Source organism: Lithobates pipiens, unplaced genomic scaffold (genome assembly GCF_037356315.1).
Source record: "Lithobates pipiens isolate NorthernLeopardFrog02 unplaced genomic scaffold, aLitPip1_a1.2 Scaffold_30, whole genome shotgun sequence".
Taxonomy (NCBI): domain Eukaryota; kingdom Metazoa; phylum Chordata; class Amphibia; order Anura; family Ranidae; genus Lithobates; species Lithobates pipiens.
Genome location: NW_027507791.1, coordinates 43,152,891 through 43,167,881, shown reverse-complemented (window position 1 = coordinate 43,167,881; position 14,991 = coordinate 43,152,891). Strand labels below are relative to the sequence as shown.

The following is a 14,991-nucleotide window of genomic DNA, read 5'->3' as shown; positions in this document are numbered from 1 at the left end:
TCTAGCTCGCCCCGCCCCGGGGGAAGAGGTCACGTGTTCTGTGTACGGAAGGAGGGACTACATCTCCCAGAGGGCAGTGCGGAGGGGTTTGTACGGAAGCCGGGGTAGTCACCGGTGTGCTGAGAGTAAAAATGTCGTTTAAGAGAGAGGGGAACGATGGGAGCCAGCTGAATGTACTGAGGGTGAGAGGAGGAGGACCATTGAGGGTGGGAGCCCGAACATAAGTTAGGGAGAGAGAGGTGTGTGGGGGAAGGGTATCATAAGGGGGAGGGGCAGTTGGGTATATTTATTGGGGCACTGGAAGGTATCAATATGGGGGGGATGGCTGGATGGGTAGGGAAGGGAGCAGGTTGGTATAAATGGGGGAGCAGGTTGGTGTTAATGGGGTGGGGAAGTGGGTTGGTGTAAATGGGGGAGCGAGTTGGTGTAATGGGGGGGGGGAACGGGTTGGTGTAAATGGGGGAGTGAGTTGAGGTAAATGGGGAGGGGGGAACGGGTCGGTATAAATGGGGGGAGCGAGTTGATGTAAATGGGGAGGGGGAACGGGTCGGTATAAATGGGGGAGGGGGAACGGGTTGTTATAAATGGGGGAGCAGGTTGGTGTAAATGGGGGAGGGGGAGCGGGTTGGTGTAAATTAGGGAGGAGGAGGGTGGGTCGGTGTAAATGGGGGAGGGGGAGCGGGTTTGTGTAAATGGGGGAGCGGGTTTATGTAAATGGGGGAACGGGTTGGTGTAAATGGGGGAGGGGGGGAGCAGGTTGGTGTAAATGGGGGATGGGGAGGGTGGGTCGGTGTAAATGGGGGAGGAGGAGGGTGGGTCAGGGTGTAAATGGGGGAGGGGGAGCGGGTTGGTATAAATGGGGGAGCAGGTTGGTGTAAATGGGGGATGGGGAGGGTGGGTTGGTGCAAATGGGGGGGGGGGGGAGCAGGTTGGTGTAAATGGGGGGAGGGGGAGCGGGTTGGTGTAAATGGGGGAGGGGGAGCGGGTTGGTGTAAATGCGGGAGCGGGTTGGTGTAAATAGGGAAGTGGTGGTTGGTATAGATGGAGATTATAGAGTGGGCATAGATGTAGGCAGGGGTAGGAGGAGGACAGGTGGGTATAGATGGTGGAAGTAGAGTGGGGGGGGGGCACTTGGGAGCAGATGGAGGGGATAGTTGGGTATGGAGGGGGTAGGAGAAAAGAGGGTGGAGGTGATGCAGGTGGGTAGAGATGGATTGGGAGAAGTTGTATATAGGAAGGGTAGATGGGGGGGTGCTCCGTCTCATTGGACGGCCCATCCAATCAATACTCTATGGTCAGTGACCTCCTCCTTTATGTCTCCATACAGAAGCGGAGGGTGGCCGATCTGCTGGCCAGCTACATCCCCGAGGACGAGGCCCTGCTGATGAGAGATGGAAGGTGTGTAACCCGGATTGGCCGCCTCCTTTGGGTCTACTTCGATCCATGAGTAGATCCAGACTTTTCCTTTAAAGGTGAAACCTGGCTACACCCCCCCTCCCACACTCCTATTGGTCCTTGTAATGTAAAGCTTTATTGACCAATAGGAGGACTGTGTGTGTTTGGGTGGTGTAGCCAATCTATGGAGATTTGCTCATAACTTCAGCTCCATCTATGATTTTGGTGAGCCATTTTTATGGAAGGTAAGCTCCTTTTTAGTTTTCAGTGATCGGCTCAGATTTAATTGGCACGGCCTGGAACAGGTTAAACTTAAAGAAGAACCCCGGCCAGTATAAACGCAGCCAATGGGTGCACATTATCTTGGGTAGTGCGCTCTTTGGACCCTTGTATCTCCTGCACTGAACTCTTACCGGCAGCGGAAGCCGATTTTCTAATCCTCGTAACCGTTAGATGGGGGGAAGGGGTCATTGCTGTGGGGAAGTGCATTGTGTGTGATGGTTACTAATTGCCTGCAATGCGGAAGATCTTACTTTTTTTTTCTAAAATGTTTCTGGATGTTTGCTAGTTTGCCGCATTAAAATATAAAAAAAACCTGACCTCCATCGTGTGATGTCATTACAGGTACGCCTGCACAGTGTGTCACCACAGGCCCGTCTTCGACACGATAGATATGCTCTCCATCCATCGCAATGGGAAGAAACACACAGCCAGTGAGTGCCGAAATACACAGCTTGTTCCCTGTGGGCGTGTCCTGTAGCCTCAGGGGAGGGAAATTTTGGATTTGCCCATATACATGCTTGTTCCCCATGGGCGTGTCCTGTAACCTCAGGGGAGGAAACTTAGGGTGACATAATATATAAACAGCCCTTATGGGAGGGAAATTGGAGTTGTGCATAAACACAGTCCATTGAGTGAGTGAATGACTTATAGCGCTACCTATGCGAACTGAATCGCCTCTGGGCGCTTTCTTGCGTGGTCCTTTACCCCGTAAGGTCCTGACACACATACAACATTGACATACACATATATTAAGGCCAATTTTTTTTTTTTTTTTTTTTTTTTTTTTAGACAAGGTCTAATTAACCTACCAGCATGTCTTTGGATTGTGGGAGGAAACCCACGCAGGCACAGGGAGAACATGCAAACTCCAGGCAGATGGTGTCGTGGTCTGGATTTGAACCAGCGACCCTATTGCTGCTAGGTGAAAGTGCAAACCACTACACCACTGTGCTGCCCTTCCTCATGGGTGTGTCCTGTAACCGCAGGGGAGGAAACTTAGGCATATACAGTCCATTCCTCATGGGTGTGTCCTGTAACCGCAGGGGAGGAAACTTCGGGTGAGGCATATACAGCTTATTGCTCATAGGCGTGTCCTGTAACCTCATGGGAGGGAAATTGGAGTCAGGCATATACACAGCCCATTCCTCAGAGGCGCGTCCTGTAACCTAAGGGGAGGGAGATTGGAGTTACACATAAACACAGTTCATTCCTCATGGGTGTGTCCTGTAACCTCAGGCAAAGACACCTAGGGTGATGCATATACACAGCCCATTCCTTGTGGGAGGGAAACTGGAGTCATGCATATACGCAGCCCATTTCTCATAGGTGTGTCAGGTAACCTCATGGGAGGGAAATTGGAGTCAGGCATATACACAACCCATTCCTCATAGGCGCGTCCTGTAACCTAAGGGGAGGGAGATTGGAGTTACACATAAACACAGTTTATTCCTCATGGGTGTGTCCTGTAACCTCAGGCAAAGAAACCTAGGGTGACGCATATACACAGCCCATTCCTGTAACCGCATGGGGAGGAAACTTGGGGTGAGGCATATACACAGCTTGTTTCTTGTATGAATGTTCCTCGTGGGTGTATCCTGTAGCCTCAGGGAAGGTAAGTTTTGGATTTGCTCATATACATGCTTGTTCCGCATGGGCGTGTCCTGTCACTTTAGGGGAGGAAACTTAGGGTGACACATATAAACAGCCTATTCAATATGGGAGGGAAATTTAGTCATGCATATACACAGCCCATTCCTCATAGGCATGTCCTGTAACCTCAGGGGAGGGAGATTGGAGTTACGCATAAACCTAGCCCATTTCTCATGGGCATGTCCTGTAACATCATGGGAGGAAACTTAGGGTGACACATATACACAGCCCATTCCTTGTGGGAGGGAAACTGGAGTCATGCATATACACAGCCCATTTCTCATAGGTGTGTCCAGTAACCTCATGGGAGGGAAATTGGAGTCACACATAAACACAGTTCATTCCTCATGGGTGTGTCCTGTAACCGCATGGGGAGGAAACTTGGGGTGATGCATACACAGCCCATTCCTTATAGGTGTTTCCTGTAACCTCAGGGGAAGGATACTTTGAGTTGTGCATATACACAGCTTGTTTCTTATATGAATGTTCTGTAATCTCAGAGGGGGAATAAATGGCAGTCACCCGTATACAAAGCCTGTTCCTCGTGGGTGTTTCTTGCAACCTCAGGGGAGTGAAATTGAAGTCGCCAATATAGAAGTGAAGTTACCATTTGGGTCGTATTCTATTCTAGCAATACAGAGACGGGTCATTCGGCGCTAAAAGACTTCAAGGTATTGAAGCAGTGATGGAGAACCTTGGCACCCCAGATGTTTTGCAACTACATTTCCCATGATGCTCAGCTACACTGCAGAGTGAATGAGCATCATGGGAAATGTAGTTCCAAAACATCTGGGATGCCGTGGTCTGCCATCACTGTATTGAAGGGTTAGGTGGCAGGTTCTTCTGCCGTAATCACATAACTGCTTCCGGTTTTGTAGTTGGAGGTCTTGCCAGTAACAAAACTTTAGGCGCGCGGCGTGCCTGGGATGCCATACTCTGTGCTTCAGCCTGTCCACCATTTGACCCCAGCCGTTCTCCTCTTCTCCAGGTCTGCAGATGTTCTACGGGAAGAAGTCGGAGCTCAGGAATGAGGTGCAGAAACGCAAACACCGGGAGTACGTCCGCGCAGAGGAGGCCGGAGAGCAGGTTGTGTGACGCTTCTGACATGGGGAGGGCAAAGCAACAGGTTCCTATTTATCAATGACCCCACCAGGTGCACATGCGGTATCTCACAAAAGTGAGTCACATTTTTGTAAATCTTTTCTTCTATCTTGTCATGTGACAACACTGAAGAAATGGCACTTTGTTGTCTGATACAGTGTTGTCACCTGACAAGATAGAAGAAAATATTTACAAAAATGTGATTGTGTGTATATGTATGTATATATATATACATTGTAGTGTATAATTTTTTTTATTATATATATATATATATATAATTGATGTAATACAGTGCCTTGCGAAAGTATTCGGCCCCCTTGAACTTTTCAACCTTTTGCCACATTTCTAGCTTCAAACATAAAGATATAACATTTAAATTTTTTTGTGAAGAATCACCAACAAGTGGGACACAATTGTGAAGTGGAACGAAATCTATTGGATATTTTAAACTTTTTTTAGCAAATAAAAAACTGAAAAGTGGGGCGTGCAAAATTATTCGGCCCCTTTACTTTCAGTGCAGCAAACTCACTCCAGAAGTTCAGCGAGGATCTCTGAATGATCCAATGTTGTCCTAAATGACTGATGGTGATAAATAGAATCCACCTGTGTGTAATCAAGTCTCTGTATAAATGCACCTGCTCTGTGATAGTCTCAGGGTTCTGTTGAAAGCGCAGAGAGCATCATGAAGACCAAGGAACACACCAGGCAGGTCCGTAATACTGTTGTGGAGAAGTTTAAAGCCGGATTTGGATACAAAAAGATTTCCCAAGCTTTAAACATCCCAAGGAGCACTGTGCAAGCGATCATTTTGAAATGGAAGGAGTATCAGACCACTGCAAATCTACCAAGACCTGGCCGTCCCTCTAAACTTTCAGCTCAGACAAGGAGAAGACTGATCAGAGATGCAGCCAAGAGGCCCATGATCACTCTGGATGAACTGCAGAGAACTACAGCTGAGGTGGGAGTGTCTGTCCATAGGACAACAATCAGTCGTACAATGCACAAATCTGGCCTTTATGGAAGAGTGGCAAGAAGAAAGACATTTCTCAAAGATATCCATAAAAAGTCTCGTCTAAAGTTTGCCACAAGCCACCTGGGAGACACACCAAACATGTGGAAGAAGGTGCTCTGGTCACATGAAACCAAAATCCAACTTTTTGCCCACAATGCAAAACGATATGTTTGGCGTAAAAGCAACACAGCTCATCACCCTCAACACACCATCCCCACTGTCACACATGGTGGTGGCAGCATCATGGTTTGGGCCTGCTTTTCTTCAGCAGGGACAGGGAAGATGGTTAAAATTGAGGGGAAGATGGATGCAGCCAAATACAGGACCATTCTGGATGAAAACCTGTTGGAGTCTGCAAAAAACCTGAAACTGGGACGGAGATTTATCTTCCAACAAGACAATGATCCCAAACATACAGCAAAATCTACAAAGGAATGGTTCACAAATAAACATATCCAGGTGTTAGAATGGCCAAGTCAAAGTCCAGACCTGAATCCAATCGAGAATCTGTGGAAAGAGCTGAAAACTGCTGTTCACAAACGCTCTCCATCCAACCTCACTGAGCTCCAGCTGTTTTGCAAGGAAGAATGGGCAAGAATTTCAGTCTCTCGATGTGCAAAACTGATAGAGACACCCCAAGCGACTTGCAGCTGTAATCGCAGCAAAAGGTGGCTCTACAAAGTATTAACGCAAGGGGGCCGAATAATTTTGCACGCCCCACTTTTCATTTTTTTGTTAGTTAAAAAAGTTTCAAAAATGCAATAGATTTCGTTCCACTTCACAATTGTGTCCCACTTGTTGGTGATTCTTCACAAAAACTAAAAATTTTATATCTTTATGTTTGAAGCCTGAAATGTGGCAAAAGGTTGAAAAGTTCAAGGGGGCCGAATACTTTCGCAAGGCACTGTATATCTATCTGTATATTATAAAAATATACAGTAATATATATTTAATTATCTATTCTTTCTCCTTCTTTCTTCCTTTCTTTCTCCTTCTTTCTTCCTTTCTTTCTCCTTCTTTCTTCCTTTCTTTCTCCTTCTTTCTTCCTTTCTTTCTCCTTCTTTCTTCCTTTCTTTCTCCTTCTTTCTTCCTTTCTTTCTCCTTCTTTCTTTCTTTCTTTCTTTCTTTCTCCTTTCTTTCTTTCTTTCTTTCTTTCTTTCTTTCTTTCTTTCTTTCTTTCTTTCTTTCTTTCTTTCTTTCTCCTTTCTTTCTTTCTTTCTCCTTTCTTTCTTTCTTTCTCCTTTCTTTCTTCTTTCTTCCTCCGCCTCCTCTTTTTTCTTCCTTTCTTTCTTTCTTTCTTTCTTTCTTTCTTTCTTTCTTTCTCCTTTCTTTCTCCTTCCTTTCTTTCTCCTTCCTTTCTTTCTTTCTCCTTTCTTTCTTTCTTTCTCCTTTCTTTCTTTCTTTCTCCTTTCTTTCTTTCTCCTTTCTTTCTTCTTTCTTCCTCCGCCTCCTCTTTTTTATTTTTTAAATATACACAGTTATCAATGTATACATACATTTTCAATAAATGACATGACCAAAAATTGGTGGGGGTGTGGCCTGACAACATCCCAAGAGGAAGTGCTTATATTGGGGTAGCCCATCCCCACGTGGCATCTATGTGGTGGGCATCGCTTGGCTTTAGTTTTGGCCACTCTTGGGGCATAGTGTTGTCAGCCTTCGGTCTCCCGGGTATAGCGGGGGTGTTATTTCTGGTGTCCAGTGGTCACTTACCCTATCCCCTGCCCACTTGTTCAGTTTCCTCCCGGTACACCACTCTGATGCAGAACGAAGCAAAAACCCTCCAGCTGTATCTCTGCAGAATGTTCTCCCAATGAGCACAGCCTGTGTAGACGCAGCATTCCATAACGACTGATGAGAACCGCTCTGAGATGTCGGCTTAGACTGTAACAATCTTCTTCCATCTCTCCATTCAGCTACCCAAGGGCCCGGCCCCGCTTCTTGCCCAGACCAGGAGGATCGCCCATCATGCTTTGCTAAAGTCTGCCCCCTACAACAGCTGCTGCTCACGCAAAAGGTAAAATGGCCGAGTCTCATATACAAGTATTTTATATTTTGCAGGATCCCAGTCCTGTTCCCTGTCTCCCAGTCTTGAAACTCCCAGGCTTTAATGCCCACCTGCCACACGTATGTGCCACAGGGCGGCTGATGGTTTTGCACTCTCAGCACACAGACCGAGCTGTGAAAGACAGTTCTTGGTCCCCGCTTTTTTTTTTTTTTTGTCATTTTGGATAAAGTAGGGAAACATTAGAAGCCCCGCTAAAATAGATTTTGTGTCCAATTGGGGAGATGTTTCTTCACTTCCTGTTCAGAAGACAGAGCAGGAAATGAGAAGAAATCACTTAATTGTAGGGGGACTGGAACTGGTGTGCCCATTGAGAGATTTCCTCTCTCTTCCTGTTCTGGTGACAATAGTAACATTTGGATTTCCTACTTTCAGTACTAGTGGTCTCCAGGACGTGTGGTAATATTACCATGTGTATAGTTTCAACTCTAAAGCCAAAACTATTTATAGGATCAAGTAAGAAGGGGTCCGAACCCCTGTGAGGTGTGTGTGGTTGTTTTTTTTTTTTTTTTTTTTTTTTTTATTGCTGTCTGTGTTCCCGCCAAGGTGATTCATATCTGTATTGGCCCTGGTGACCATTACATATGGATTATAATGGAAATCTAGAATGATACAGTTGTCACCAGAAAAGGAATAGAGGTAATATCTAGTTCTGGTGACAACTACCTAAAGGGCTCATACACATGGACACCTCCCTCCTTGCGTTATAAATGTGCTGCTGTATTTTGATGCCGGCAGACCCTGGTGCAGCACAGCCGCCCATAGACATGAATAGGTCCAGGTGGCTGCCTGCATACAGACGCAAGTCTCCCAGTAGAGACAGTTTACATGTATGCGCCACTTTACCCAAACTTTGCCCTTTTTTTTTTTTTTTTAATTAGTGAGAGAGAATAATATTTGGTGTCTGTGGGAGTGGCATCAGGTTTTAGCAGAAATAGCCAAAAAGTTAGTTTAACTGGTAATTGTGCGGTCATTCAACGCTGCACCCAAATTTAAAGTGGTTGTAAACCCTTACAACCAACTTTGACCTACAGGTAAGCCTAGATTAAGGCTTACCTGTAGGTCCAAGAAATATCTCTTAAACCTACACGGTTTAGGAGATATTTGCCGAAAGACAGGCACCGCTATCTACGGCGCATGCGCCGTAGACAGCGGCGCGCTGGCGCACTGAGCGCGCCACGGTCAACGGCGATATGCCGCGAGTGGCGGGTCCCTAGCGCATGCGCAGGAGTGACGTCATCGCGACTTTGCCGAATGACAGCGGCGGAGCAGCGAGACCCACCGAGAAGATGGATGCGCCGGACTACAGGGGACAGCGGTGGCATCGCTGGCTCCTGTGTCAGGTAAGTGACACATATGCTTTACCTTTGCAGGGAATCAAAGAGGAAGTAAACTCATCAGGGTTTACTTACTCTTTAAATTTTATATATTTTTTTTTTTATTCACACAAATAGAGCTTTTCTTTTGGTGGTGTTAGACCACAACTGTGTTTTTAATTTTTTAATATATAAATAATTTTTAAAAGCTGACATTTTTTAAAATAAAATGCCCACCAGTGCGGCCTCGCCAACCCCCGAACCAGTGCGGCCTCGCCAACCCCCGAACCAGTGCGGCCTCGCCAACCCCCGAACCAGTGCGGCCCCCTCCAACCCCCGAACCAGTGCGGCCCCCTCCAACCCCCGAACCAGTGCGGCCCCCTCCAACCCCCGAACCAGTGCGGCCCCCTCCAACCCCCGAACCAGTGCGGCCCCCTCCAACCCCCGACCAGTGCGGCCCCCTCCAACCCCCGACCACAGCGAACTCGCCAGCGCTCATCAGTGCGGCCCTCCCAGTGTGGACTCACCAGTACCAATCAGTAAAAAAACAATGACATATTTTAAAATTTTTATAACCGAAACTACGATTCATGACTTTATGCTGTAATACTTCCTGGTTCACCTTCCTCCTTTTACAGGCCAGGAGATGCCGGTAAGGAGATTGGCTCCCCAGAAGTTAGTGCCCCTCCCCCTTCATCACTGATGTCACATACCAGCCAATTGGTCAGCGAATGGCCGGGACCACAAGAGGCTGCAGCCATACAGTCAGAGCCAGTTGGCCGCTCTAAAGGTGAGTGCCGATAAAGGGAGGGTATGTATTGCATATAATGTGTGTTTATTACAAAAAAAATAATAAAATATATTATAAAATTTATTTTTGTTGAATGTGAAACCATGCAATTTTTTTTATGCAGTTTTATATCCAGGCATCTGATAAGGCTCTGGTCGCTTTCTTCATGTATTCGTCTTTTCAGTTGTCCTGTTAGAAGCCCCTTTTGTGTACAGAGCTCAATGAGCCATCACGGCAGTTTCAATCAGACACGGGAGCTGCAAAGCAAGCTGCGTTTACTGTTTGATCTGTCACACATTTTCTAATCTGTAATCGTTAATTCTCTCCATACAGAACCTGAAACCAAGAAGAGTGTCCGGCGGAAGAAGGATCGGAAATGTCCGGGGAAGGGGGAGGAGCCACCCAGCGATGAGCCAGAAAAAAAGCGGGAGATGAATCACTACCTGCATCTTCGGAGGTGAGCGATGATGGCCCCATTGCTGGGAATTTAGGGAAATTTTCATCTATCCTTTTTCTGTCTGTGCTGACAGTACTCTTCATTAAAATGTAAAATAAATTCTTGAGATAGGAGCACTCGGGATCGCTTCGCTGGATGCAGGGGAGGACACAGGGAGAGTTACTTACCTTGTCCCCTGGATCCAGCGATGTCCTCCGCGCTGTGTGATCAAGCTGTCCTCCGCTCGATTCCGAATGCCGCCGAGCTCCGTTCCCTGCGACGTTACGGCGCACGGGAGCGGAGAACGGCGGCAAATTCAAAAAAGAAAAAAGACACAAAACACACACAGCACTGTAATCTTACAGATTACAGTACTGTATTAAAAAATACACACCCCCTTTGTCCCTAATGGTCTGTGCAATGCCCTGCATGCACTTTTATATTATAAATACTGTTTTTTTTCTGCCTGGAATTTGCAGATTGTCCATAGCAACCAAAACATGTCCCTTTTTCAGTGTTTTAGGATTTGATTACATTATTGAATAATTTTTATTATTCTTTATTATATTATAAACTTTATCATACCCGGGATGTCTGCTAGACTCTGGTTTGAACAGATTTAAGAGAGTTATTCCTAAGGCCGCGTACACACGTGGCGGACTGTCTGGCCAACTAAGTCCGTCAGACAATCCGACAGACAGTCCGTCATACTTTCTAATGAACGGACTTGCCCACACACGGCACTTTTTGAGCGGACTAATACGGCGGACTAAGTCCGCCATACAATCCGCCCTACTTTTGAAATGAATGGACTCGCCCACACACGCGGAGGAAAGTCCGCTCATTTCGAGCGCGTCTCCAGGTAGGCGGGGCCCGCGAAGGAGACGTCGCTGACCCCGCCGCCTGGAATGGACTTAAAGGGGAACCCCAACGCCGAAAAAAATCGGCGTGGGGGTCCCCCCCAAGTCCACAACAGACCCTTGTCCGAGCACGCTACCCGGCCGGCCAGGAAAGGGGGGCGAGCGAGCGCCCCCCCTCCTGAGCCGTACCAGGCCGCGTGCCCTCAACATGGGGGGTGCCTTGGGGAAGGGGGGGCCGCGCGGCCCCCCCACCCCAAAGCACCTTGTCCCCATGTTGATGAGGACAAGGGCCTCTTCCCGACAACCCTGGCCGTTGGTTGTCGGGGTCTGCGGGCGGGGGGCTTATCGGAATCCGGGAGCCCCCTTTAATAAGGGGGCCCCCGGATACCGGCCCCCCACCCTATGTGAATGAGTATATGTACCCCTACCCATTCACCTGTGAAAAAAAGTACAAAAAAACACAACACAGGGTTAAAATATTTTATTGCACAGCTCCGGGGGTCTTCCGTCTTCGGGGGTCTTCTCGCCGGACTCCTCCGCTATCTTCTTGTAGCTCTTTTACAGGCGGTGGCCCGGTCTTCTGTCGCCGCCGTCGCCTTCCGTTCTTCGTCGTCGTCGTCGTCGTCGTCTTCTTCGTCGTCTTCGTCGTCGTCGTCTTCTTCGTCTTCTTCTTCTTCTTCTTCTTCTTCTTCTTCGTCTTCTTCGTCTTCTTCTTCTCCTTCTCCAGGAGATGTTGCTTCGACGATCTCTCCGGCCGGAATGCCAGAGCCGCGCTGCGCGGCCACTTATATAGTGACAATGGGGCGGTGTCACATGGTATATGTCACATGGGTTGGTGTCACATGGTGACCCCGCCCCTTTACGATGTCATAGTCCCCATGTGACATCAACCCATGTGACCAGCCCATGTGACATATACCATGTGACACCGCCCCATTGTCACTATATAAGTGGCCGCGCGGCTCTGGCATTCCGGCCGGAGAGATCGTCGAGGCAACATCTCCTGGAGAAGAAGAAGAACGGAAGGCGACGGCGGCGACAGAAGACCGGGCCACCGCCTGTAAAAGAGCTATAAGAAGGCGCGGTGGCCCGGCAGAAGAACCGAAGAGGGGGACAAGACCCCCGAAGTCGGGAGAAGAGGCCGGCGGGGAGAAAGAAAGCCGGACTCCTCCGCTAGTAAAAGAGCTACAAGAAGATAGCGGAGGAGTCCGGCGAGAAGACCCCCGAAGACGGAAGACCCCCGGAGCTGTGCAATAAAATATTTTAACCGTGTTGTGTTTTTTTTTTTGTACTTTTTTTCACAGGTGAATGGGTAGGGGTACATTGTGCCCCATACTCATTCACATAGGGTGGGGGGGCGGTATCCGGGGGCCCCCTTATTAAAGGGGGCTCCCGGATTCCGATAAGCCCCCCGCCCGCAGACCCCGACAACCAACGGCCAGGGTTGTCGGGAAGAGGCCCTTGTCCTCATCAACATGGGGACAAGGTGCTTTGGGGTGGGGGGGCCGCGCGGCCCCCCCTTCCCCAAGGCACCCCCCATGTTGAGGGCACGCGGCCTGGTACCGCTCAGGCGTTGGGGTTCCCCTTTAAGTCCATACCAGGCGGCGGGGCCAGCGACGTCTCCGTCGCGGGCCCCGCCTACCTGGATACCCGCTCGAAATGAGCCAACTTTTCTCCGGGCGGGAAAAGTTCACTCATTTCAAAAGTAGGGCGGACTGGCACACGCACGGGGACTGTCCGCTGAAATGCGAGTCCGACGGACAGTCTTTCCAACATTCCGAAAGACTTAGTCCGTCAGACTGTCCGCTGAAAAAGTCCGCTGAAGCCCACACACGAGCGGATTGTCTGCTGAAACACGGTTCAGCGGACTAAGTTGGGCAGACAATCCGCCCGTGTGTACGTGGCCTAAGAATTCCAGGACTACAAAATAAAACGCCAAATTTCCATGCATTTGTTTGTTTAAAAAAAATAAAATAAATGGGGATATTTATTATAGCAAAAAGTACAAAATATTGTGTTTTTGTTTGTTTTTTTTGTCGCAATTTTTTTGTTTATGGCGCAAAAAAATTAAAACGCAGAGGTGATCAAATGCCACCAAAAGAAAGCTCTATTTGTGGGGGGGGGAGACGTCAATTTTGTTTGGGTTTGCTTTTCTTGGGAAGGGTGCATGTGATCAGCATGGGGCCAATCGGCACTGTCCAGACAGAGAGTCAGGGGTCCTGATAGGAGAATCGGGGGAGAATGAAAATTCCTCCTACAAGCTTTAACCAGACACCGATAGAAGTCACAAGACTGCTCTAACTGTTGAAGAGAAAAGTTATTTAGCAGTTTATAGTTACTAAAATAATTGCATTTCCATGTTTCCTGTGTACTGTGGGAGATCGGATATATAGTAAATGCAGGCTCCTGGGTTTAGTAACAGTTTAAGAGGTCCTTAGACTGAATCCTAATCCGCTTAGTTGTCCCAGGTCAGGGAATCTGAAAGCATTGATGGGTAATAGGAAAGGCAGCCAGGCACCTGACATTTTCAGGAGGTCTGCAGCCTGCCCATTTTTCACAACATTGGTATCCTTTTATCTGTATACTGATACTATACTGTATTTAGTTAGTGTCTTTTTTTTTTTTTTCCCTTTCCTCCGCAGCGCTGGCTGGATTCCTGATGGCAGCGGGAAGTGGGTGAAGGATGAAAATGTGGAATTTGATTCCGACGAAGAAGAGCCGCCACCAATGCCGCCTCCATGACACTGCCATGTTGTCAGGTCATGTGATCTTATATCTGTTATACAGATGGGAGTTCCGGGCACAAGCTGGCTCTCTATTATAGAGGCAGTTTTTCTTATCTGGTAATGCGAAGATGTCTTCAGTGTAAGACCCCTTTCACGCTGGGGCGTTTTTCAGGCGCTTTAGCGTTAAAAAAAAGCGCCTGTAAAGCGCCTGAAAGAAGCGTCATCTGCAATCCCAATGTGAAAGCCCGAGTGCTTTCACACTGGGATCCCTTTCACACTATGGTGTTTTTCAGGCGCTTTAGCGTTAAAAAAAGCACCTGAAAGAAGCTGCAACTGCAATGCCAATGTGAAAGCCCGAGTGCTTTCACACTGAAGCGCTGCGCTGGCGGGGCATCAAAAAAAAAAGTCCTGCAAGCAGCTTCTTTAAAGCGCTTTTGAAGTGAATACACCGCTCCTAAAGCGCCCCTTCCCATTGAAATCAATGGGAAGCACCTGCAAAGCGATTTTTGGCAGCGGGCGCTTTGTGGGCGCTTTTAACCCCTTTATTTGGCCACTAGTAAGGGCTAAAAGCGCTCGTAAAACGCTGGTAAAGCGCCGCTAGTTTAAGCGGCGATCTACAAACGTTTTTCGGTCGCTGGCAGTGTGAAAGGGGCTCTTAAACCACTCGGGCTTTCACATTGGGATTGCAGATGAGGCTTCTTTCAAGCGCTTTCCAGGCGCTTTTTATTTTTTAACGCTAAAGCACCCGAAAAAACGCCCCAGTGTGAAAGGGGTCTAAATAACCAACAGGGACTAACGCCTGTCTCAAGTTCCATTTTTATATTGTTGGTAAAAAAAAAATTTTAAATTGGAAGTTTGTGACCAATATTATTATTAAGGTCCACAATTTAGTGAGACCAATAATAAACTTTTCTTATCAATGGCTTGGCTTGACCGGCAGTTCTTCACTCCTCCTACTAGGGGGCGCCTTGTAATCCATGAATTTGGTGCAGTTAACCACGTCAGCCCCGGCAGATTTTCATGCGACGTTGTACCCCAAATAAAATTGATGTCCTTTTTTTATTTTTTCACACAAATGGACCTTTTTTCCTTTTTTTTTTTTATTTCTTTTTTTTGTTATTCGATCACCTCTGCAGTTTTTATTTTTTTGCACTGTAAACAAAAAAAAAAAAGACCGTAAATTTTGAAAAAAAGAAAACAATATTTTTTTACTTTCTGCTATAAAACCCATCAAATAAAAAAAAAAAATAAATAAATAAAGAAAAATTTAAAAAATCAAATTTCTTCATCAATTTTAGGCCGATATGTATTCTGCTACATATTTTTGGTTAAAAGAAATCCCAATATATGTATATTGA

The 14,991-nt window shown here is 47.3% G+C and overlaps 1 protein-coding gene across 1 annotated transcript; it reads left to right on the top strand.

Annotated features, from left to right (window-relative positions):
* The first annotated feature begins 28 nt into the window (after nt 1–28).
* Nucleotides 29–14,555, top strand: SCNM1 (sodium channel modifier 1). Its single transcript, XM_077464103.1, has 8 exons — nt 29–182; nt 1,328–1,398; nt 2,020–2,108; nt 4,316–4,413; nt 7,357–7,457; nt 9,460–9,611; nt 9,945–10,068; nt 13,550–14,555. The coding sequence occupies exons 1-8, from the start codon at nt 132–134 to the stop codon at nt 13,647–13,649; spliced, it is 786 nt and encodes a 261-aa protein (XP_077320229.1). The 5' UTR covers nt 29–131; the 3' UTR covers nt 13,650–14,555.
* The last annotated feature ends 436 nt before the right edge of the window (nt 14,556–14,991 follow it).

Coding starts and splice junctions, on each gene's coding strand:
- SCNM1 (XM_077464103.1), top strand. CDS start 132: ATGTCGTTTAAGAGAGAGGGGAACGATGGGAGCCAGCTGAATGTACTG. Junction 2,109..4,315: donor TGGGAAGAAACACACAGCCA/GTGAGTGCCGAA, acceptor CCTCTTCTCCAG/GTCTGCAGATGTTCTACGGG. Junction 10,069..13,549: donor CACTACCTGCATCTTCGGAG/GTGAGCGATGAT, acceptor TTTCCTCCGCAG/CGCTGGCTGGATTCCTGATG.